Source organism: Vicia villosa, unplaced genomic scaffold (assembly GCF_029867415.1).
Source record: "Vicia villosa cultivar HV-30 ecotype Madison, WI unplaced genomic scaffold, Vvil1.0 ctg.000822F_1_1, whole genome shotgun sequence".
Taxonomy (NCBI): Eukaryota; Viridiplantae; Streptophyta; class Magnoliopsida; order Fabales; family Fabaceae; genus Vicia; species Vicia villosa.
The window spans coordinates 1-9046 of NW_026705361.1; the positions used below are offsets into that span (position 1 = coordinate 1).

The window sequence follows — 9046 nt, forward strand, 5'->3', positions numbered from 1 at the left end:
GGATCGTAAAACTGCACCAAGGTGGGAAGGATCCCATCCACCATGTTGGTATTGAGCAAAGGCAGAAGTTTTCCATACTTCTCCTTGAAAGCCTGGGGGTTGACCACCAGTTTTCCGAGCTTTCCCAGTTCCTCGACCTGGGGAATTTTGAAGGTGTATTTCCTGGCTCTCTTTCTCCCGTAATCCATGGTATAGATCCTTAAGTCCTTTCTCCGTTTCTCTCTTTCTCTGAAGTTCAAAACGTTCGTTATTTAGTTTCCTTGAAAAACGACTCGAAAAAGACTCTTTTTGTTTTTAGTTGTTTATGAATGAATGATGCATGAATGCATGAATGCACACACAGGAGTTTTAAACAAACATGGCGTTGAAGGGTATAGTGGTCATGAAGTCAAAACGCATATCCCGCCCCAATGGTAAACTAAGGTTAAGGATTTTTGTACCTGTAGAACGGGTTCTAGGGGTCTCAGAGTTTTTGCTCAACCTTAAAGATACGTTGATTGGTATCTATAAGAGAGTTTTCTCTGAGTGTAGTATCTGCGTGACAATTACTTCCGTAATCACCGCTCTACGTCCTAAAAAAGGCTTTAAGTGGGGTTAATGTGTTTCTAGGTCCTCCTGGTACAAATCAGTCTCGGAATGCAGTGGCGCAGTTAATCACAACCAGCCAGGCAAATCCCAAGAGTAGAATTGTGAACCAAGATTAGAGGGCCTTCACCGGGAAGACATCCTCCATCCTATCTTATGTTGCACTCAAATCCGGGTATAGGATTTCTCACCACAAGGGGGAATCAAGCCCTTTCCCGATACAGAATAAACAAAATAAACAAATATATATGCAACAAACACATGATATGACACAGAGGTTAGGCAGGACCTCTCTTGTTTGAGGGGGAATTTGGCATCCCTAATTCCTCATTGGGGCTGGACCAGCAACAGGTCAACCATTGGTTTGGATGAAAAACCAAGGTTTTGAACACTTATATCCCCAGCAGAGTCGCCATTTTTCTGTGGTGTCGTTTTCTTTTACCTCCCCGTTTCACTTGGGAGGACGGCACGCTAGACCCTTCACGCGAAATTTGGAAGGAGAATGCGCCCGTGGTGGGATGAATTTTATTTCAGTTCTTCCTACGATATCACACGAACTTTCTTATTTGTCCTACGAGTAGGAAAGGGGAAAAAAGATCTCAACTAAACCCTAGGAGTTTGCTAAGTGTGGGGATTTACACCTAGACTAGAAATTCTGGAGTCCGGGGGGTCGGTTATACATAGGGAAGTGTTTAAACACCCTACATATCTGTAGTACTCTACAGGAACCTTCTCTGTGTCATTGTGTTTGTGCTTATTGCTATGATTGGGAAAGTTTCTCCTTTGTGTTAGGAGAAGGAATTGAATTGATTTGAAAAGACAGACAGACAGACAGACTGACTATTTTTGGTATTTTATTAGCTCGCTGAGATTCCTTGTGAACCTCATGCCTACATATCCCTAGTGGAAGTCAGAGCTTAATGTAGTTCGGGGAACTAACTAGGGAAATTAATTGTTTTTGGTGCCTTGCTTGAAGCTCAAGGTTGAAGCTTGGAATTAAATCTCTGTTTACAGTAAAGAGACATGAAATTATCTCTACAGAGAGGTATTTGTACTATTCTACCACAAACATTTAAAGGAGTGACAGAATAACTGGATTCATTTCATTCAAGAGGGGGACCTTACTTGTGTGTGTGCAAGTATGCCAGTCAGATGCCTCTTAAATGAAAGAAAGATGCTCGTCCAAATTAGGGAAAGTGTACAAGTCTGGGGATGTGCCAGAGCATGTCTTTCAGAGTCCTAAATGGGAGACTTTGATTTGAAATTGAATTTGAAATTGAAATTGAAATGTTTGTTTGTTTGAATGTGGTAGAGTAGTAAAAATATCTCTCTATAGAGATAAGCTATGTCTATCTACTGTATAAAAGATTTGAATTTAGCTGGCTTGTATGAGGCCCAAGCTTGAGGCTTTTTGATTGATTAATTAATATTATTGACTCTGGGAGATGACTCCACTGGGGATTAATTACAGGGTATTTTTGTGTTCTGTACAAAGCCCAGAATTGAGGCTGACTCTACTTAGGGAGACTCTATTTGTGTGCCTTGTACAAAGCCCAAGGTTGTGGCTAACTATTGAGGATAATTGGGGTTTTTTAGACTATGACTCTAGTTAGGGAAAATATTATTTTCTGCCTTGTACAAAGCCCAAGGTTGTGGCGGACTCTTAAATGAATTAAGTATGTATGACTATATGGGGAAAGATCCTAAGTGTTAGGAATCTTTGACACATGAAAGATATGGTTTATCTGCCTTGTACAAAGCCCAAGGTTGTGGCTACTGAGTGATGAAGAACTCACTGGGGAGACTCTATTATCTGCCTTGTACAATGCCCAAGGTTGAGGCTGACTCTTGACAGGGGAGTTTTATTGTTTGGGTGCCTTGTATGAAGCCCAAGGTTGAGGCTAACTGTTTTTGTTGGTTTTCACTCTACTGGAGATTAAAAAGACTGTTTTTCTTTTGGAAGCTAACCCTTTCCAGGGATTTTGACTCTTTTGGGGAAATTGTTACCTAAGAGAATGAAGTCTATTATTTATTTATTAATTTTGGAGGCTAACCCTTTCCAGGGATTTTTATTGAAATGAAGGAATGGATTGATTTTAAATGACTTTGGAGGCTAACCCTTTCCAGGGAATTTAAGATTGAAAAAAAGGATGGCAGAAAGATTATCTAGTGGAGACTCTTTGTTTAAAGCCCAAGATGAAGGCTGACTCAATGCTGAGGATGACCAAAACATAGATCCTAGACTCTACTAAGGAGGATTGATGAAGATAAGGGTGACAGAGACTGTCCATGTCTCTCATTCCAAAGAGTGTACTCAATGCAAAATTGAGACAAACTTAGCTTGTTTTAAAGTCTGGTTTAAATTGGAAGAAAACTCACCAGGGTAGGCTAAAAGGTGACTAAAGACCTGTTCCTATGTTTGTAAGAAACCTGATGGGTCCTTGTATACAAGCTCAAGAGGAAGCTGGAAATGCTTTTAAGAAGCCTGTGGGTCCTTGTACAAAGCCCAAGAGGAGGCTAATCGAGGGTCCTTGTTGTAGCACAAGAGAAAGCTTATGTGGTTTTGAACTTATTTTGGCTCTAAGCAAATGGGTAAGAGGTTTCACCGGGAATAATTCCTCTTTGGGTGGATGTGTCCTATTATTTGGATTCTAAGGTTTTTTGCCAAGATGTTTCACCGGGAATAATTCATCTTGGGGGTTTGAACTACAGATCTCTAATTAGGAAAGAGCCTTCACCGGGAAGACATTCTCAATCCTAGGTCATATTCCTATAATATATATAGTTTAACTGTCCTAAGGTTTATACTCAAACGCAGTTCTAAACTAATATATGCACAGTTTATATTTGACAGTAATTTAAATAAAGACTGTAAATTGAAAGCTTGTAAAGCCTAACCTGGATGGAGTGGAGGCCATTGAAGAAGTATGTACAGAGCCTCAACAGTATTTTTGTTGTTTTGTTGATAACAGTTGAATATATATGATAAACAGTTAATGGTTTTTGAAAACAGAAGAAGTGAAGATGGACAAAGGTCACATAGGTATCTGAAGAGTTTCACCGGGAATAATGCCCTTCAAATACCAGAAGAATGTTTTGAAAACAGAAAGAAGATTTTGAAAATACAGTTTTGAAAACAAGCTAAGAAGAGAAGGTTTTTGGGACTTACACTCTATTAGAGGCCCAATTTAAAAAATGGTTTACTGTTTATGAAAACAGTTGAAAAGATACGGGGTTCTGTTGTTTGAAGACCTCGATTGTCTGTTTACTTTGAAGTTTGAACATAATTTGAATTTTGACAAAAGTCAACTTAATTGAAGTACAGACAAAATCTATACCTAATTAAGACCTAAATGATTAGGGTTTTTATCATATAATTACTCACACAATTAATTAGATTAATACAAAGTGAAAATGTATATTAAGTATTTAAGAAAATAACTTAAAACATATGATTTTAAACCTAATTAAAATATAGGAAATAAATAATATTTTTATGATTTTTTTGATTAAACACAAAATATATGTATTAAGTGACATGTGTGTGAAAAATGAAGTAAAAATGACTTAATTTGATAGATTAAATAATTAAGTGAAGTTTGTATAAAAAAAGAAAGAAAATAAGGGGTAAAAAATTGGTTTGGCCCTAGTATGGTTCGAACCCACGCCCCTTTGGTCACACCACAAAACAATAACCAGCTGAGCTGCGCGCGCAGCTTGTTATTCAGATGCAACGAATTGTTTATATTTTAAAAAGACCCATGAGATTCAAATTTCGCGCGCCACCATCTTCGTCTTCAACCTTGAGCTCAGAAATTTTGAATTTCTAACTCCCTTGTTTCTCAACCAAATGGTGTGATGTAAACATCAATTTTGCTTGATTTTGGACGAGGAACATGGCCATGGATTCAGAATTTATTTATCTTAAGTGTAACTAACTAATTTTAGCATGAACACGAAGAACACGTAAACCCTAATTTTAAAATTAAATGATGCACAAGATGAATAAATGAATGATGATAGAGGGTTTTTAATCCTCTGATGATGCTGAACAAGATAGAATCGAGCTATTTCATAAAGAGTACTTGAATTAAGGAGCTGGAGCTTGAAAACTTACCTCTGAAAATGGAGGTCGTGAGGATGATTGAGAGCACCTGGGCTTGTATGGATGATCTGGATAGCTTCCTTGTAACCCAGTGATGCTAACTGAATGCTTATTGTGACTTGAATCCTTCTGAATTGTTCTATGGACCTCCCTCGATTTCAGCTTCAAGTGAACATGGAGGTTGTTGAATTTGGAGTTACAGATGAGCTGCAGCCATCTGGTTAGCTTCACTATGACCAGAGGAACGTGCCTGGATGCTTGGCTTTGTTGGAAACTCTTTGAATTGCTCGATGGTCCTCCAACTGCAAGTGCTCCAAAATGAACTCGATAATGGTGTTCTTCTACTTACAGAAGTGATCCAGGTGCTTGGATCACCTCAAATGAACCCCCTGAGGATGATAGAAGGCTTACTTTTCAAAGATGAGCCTTGGTTTGAAGAAATCGATTCTTCTTGCCAAAGAACTTTGAAAAACAATAAGCAAAAGGAGAGAATGAGAAAGCAAGTATTATGGTTGCTTTGGTGTGATTTTGAATGAGGAATGCCTCTATATTTATAGGCAAATGGTTCAGTACTGAAGTAGAGGAGTGAGCTTCCTTAGTGAAGTTGATTTGCTTCCTTAGCCATGAAGAAAGTTTGGAAAATATCCAAGTGCAATGATGCATTTTCGGGCTAGCTTCCCCAACCATTGATCTTGCAGGATCTTGGGGGACATTTCTGATTCAGAGGAGGGTTCCAATTGGCTAGTGAGAAGATTCCTTGATGATTCATCATTTGCCATAAATTCAAGAATGTAATCATTACTTAATCACATGGCTTGGTTTTGGAATATTCTCTTCAATCTTTATGCAATGATGGAAATTGATGCATGGTATGTTTTCAGATGCATTAGAGGTCGTGTAGCACCACTTAGTGAAGCAAGATGCACAAAATTGCAAAGTTCCAAATTGTACATGACCTATAATTTTAGTTTATGAGGCCAACTTTGGACAAGCATAACTCTTAGCTCAAATTGAATTTGGAGAAGGTTGAACACAATTTGGAAAGCCCTAAACATCTACTTTAAATCATTAGTTTATGTCTTCTTCAGAATCCTTTGGGAAATTTGTGAAAAATGAGGCCAAAGTTGGAAGAAAACTAGGTTAAAACACTTAGAAAAATTTCTAAGTGTTTATGACCTAAACTTCAAAATTTCCAAAACTTCATAAATGGTTGATCTTTTGAAAAAAGTTCCTTTGTAAGATGTTGTTTTATTTTGCAAGATCTACAACTTTCATGTTGGAAGTTTTTTGAGTTGTGTAGGTGAAATTTTGAGTTCTCACCATGCCTTCAAAAACCCTAATTCCCGACTTTTCGCTCCTTGATGAATTTCTTTGAATTTCTTTGGCCAAATGACTTTGACATCCATATATTGATGATATTGATCTTTGAAAGTCATTTTTTGACCAAAAACCTTAAAAGTCAATGATGATCCTTCACAGTTGACTTTTTCCTGACAAAGTGAATTTTTGGGTTTTTGTGTAGAAACAAGATCTTTTCCTCAAATGAATGATGTAAATGGATTATATTGAGGTAGTAGAGATCCTTGAATCATGTCTTGAGTTTTGGATTCATTCCCTGATCAAAAGTCAACCATCTTGGTGAATTAGGTCAAAACCCTAATTTGTCGACCAGGTGAAAATAATGACTGTAGACTTTGAATTGAAGTGTGATGTCCAGTAGATCTTGTAATATGAGTTATTTGAAGAAGATTGATGTCTTTGAATGACCCTCTGGGGCTTTTTAGGGTTTCCCAAATGTGATCCCTGATCTTAGTCCTTGATAGGCTCAAAACCCTAGTCTGGTGACCTGAGTAAACCTGTACTCAGATGACTGGATGTCTAATCAATCATAGATGAGAAAAAATGAAGTCTTTGAGCCCCATGATTGTATTAGAGATTAGTCTTTGTTATTGATTGATCCTTTGCCTGAGCTTTCTTGTCTTTGAGCATCCTCGATTAGGTACCAGATGGAGAAATGACTGCTCTGGGTACTTGTCTTGACCTGATGAAAAATCCTGAAGATATGTCATCTCAGGGGGGTCAAAAATTAGGGTATGACAACTACTCATATGAGTGTTATACAATTAGATGATTCTTTGGTTTAGTGGGAGTTAGTCATTGTTAATCAGTTATATTCTATATTTAATTGTATATATACATACTCATATATTTTTATTACGTTATGATCAAGAAATAAAGTTTGGTTATACAGTTCATTTGCACTTTATATGATAATATTGATTTCATTAAAGTAAGGAGGACTAGTTGAAAATTGACATGTATTAATCACCTACATGTGATTTTCATGCTACATATTTCATGATTAATGTATGTCATTTAGTTGTATTTATATTTGTGATTATTGATGAGTTTAATTATGACTTATATAATGAAAACCACTTTGCTCCTATATATTGATGTGATTGATGGACGAGATGAGGATATGTCTAATGTTTATACAGGAAATTTTTTAGCTTATAAAGTTCAATGTATTTATAAAGATACATATAACCCGTGGGAGATTGTTAGAATTTTCTGGATCATCATACATATAATAAATTTATGTGTAAAAAGAATTATTTAATCAGCCAAATTAAAATGATCTATTTAATGTAAGGTTTATGACTAAGGATATAATTGTCATGAAAAATATTGTGTAGATGCCAAAAGTCTTATTTCTATTTAGTGATGAGTAAAATTGAAATAAGAAATGAGATTTGTCAGGAAGTATATACAGAGATGCATCTGCAAATTTATTCAAAGATATGTTCGAAGATACATCTCTGAATCAAATATTATTAAAAAATTAAATTTTATGTGTTTGAAGATACATCTTCCAATTAGACCAGAAACATTTTTTGAATTTTCAAGAATACGCCTCATATAACAAGGTTGGAAAGAAAAATTGCCTACTTTTATAATAATATCCATCACCTTCTCTCATATTCACATTCTTATATATTTAAATATAAATTAAACAACAGCTATAAAATTCCAATGTAACTTAAGTGATAGAAATAATAATAAAACTACGTGTTAATCAAAGAGACTGTCCATTATGTGTTGGAGTATGTAATAGCTTACAAGTGTTTTCATCATGCAACATTCCAATCCCTTATAACCCTGCCACACATCCCACCATTTCCCTAACTCCTTTTTCTACTAACACCACCACTTAATCGCATGATTATTTCACGATAGAAAATAAACCTTCATGTCATCATCATCAATCCCATCACTAATCTCATCCTCACTCCTAAGAAAAACAACCACCATCACCAAACCTCTCCACACCACAAACTCTAAAAAACCTCTCCCCATCATCAACACCATCACCATGTCAACTCTTTCCTCAAACAATAACAACAGCACACCCAACTACCCTGGTAAAGCCCCACCTGAAATTCCTATCTTACCCAAAACCGAACCTCCTTCGGTTCCTAAAGAGAATCCCACTATTCCAACGCGTGAACCAGAAGTAGACCCGGGTGTGCCACCCGAAATAGTTACTAATCCTCCTGAGTTTACTCCGTTTCCGAATCCGAAACCGAAACCGGAAGGTCCGAAACCTCCACTATCTCCTCCGGGACAAGATACGCCGTTCCCGAAACCTGATGTTGTACCGCCTCAGCCACCTGAGGTTGTTCCTCCGCGTCCTCCGGGACCAGATATTGTTCCGCCGCCAAGTATTCCACCGCCGCCAACAGGACCAACTATGAATGTGTGGTTATTACGGTATTAAGAAAGAGTTAGATTGGAAAATGAATGTTATTTATGCATATAAACGTGGTTGTATCATAGTAGTACATCTTTTTTTTTTTTTTTATCTTTGTTTTACGGGATTAATAGATTTTGTATTTATTTATCTTGAACATAATTAGGTTTTTTTGTATGTCATATTTAAGATTATTTACTACTTCATTTACTAAAATAAAAATAAACCACGTTCTCAGACACCAAAAGATGATATTCACATCCTTAAAAAAAAATTCACATACAAATTTTGGTTATTTTTACTATTTAATATCAATATTTAATGTTAATATTTTTTTATATTTCGTTCATTTTAATGTTGATTTATTAAATATTAAATTTTTTAAGCTCGTTAAACATTTGTTAATCAATGTAAAATATTATTTATATATATATATATATATATATATATATATATATATATATATATATAATTCTTTACAAATTAAAAAAAATTATATACATTAAAACAAAATTTAAGATATACTGAAAAATAATAATTTTATACGATATAATGATATAATTTAATTTTACACGGTCAAATACTTACAATAATATATCCTG

At 35.8% G+C, this 9046-nt stretch overlaps 1 protein-coding gene across 1 annotated transcript; it reads left to right on the top strand.

Moving 5' to 3' along the window:
• Positions 1-8066: 8066 nt before the first annotated feature.
• Positions 8067-8471, top strand: LOC131631399 (protein TRACHEARY ELEMENT DIFFERENTIATION-RELATED 7A-like). The gene has a single exon (XM_058902191.1). The coding sequence runs from the start codon at positions 8067-8069 to the stop codon at positions 8469-8471; it is 405 nt and encodes a 134-aa protein (XP_058758174.1).
• The last annotated feature ends 575 nt before the right edge of the window (positions 8472-9046 follow it).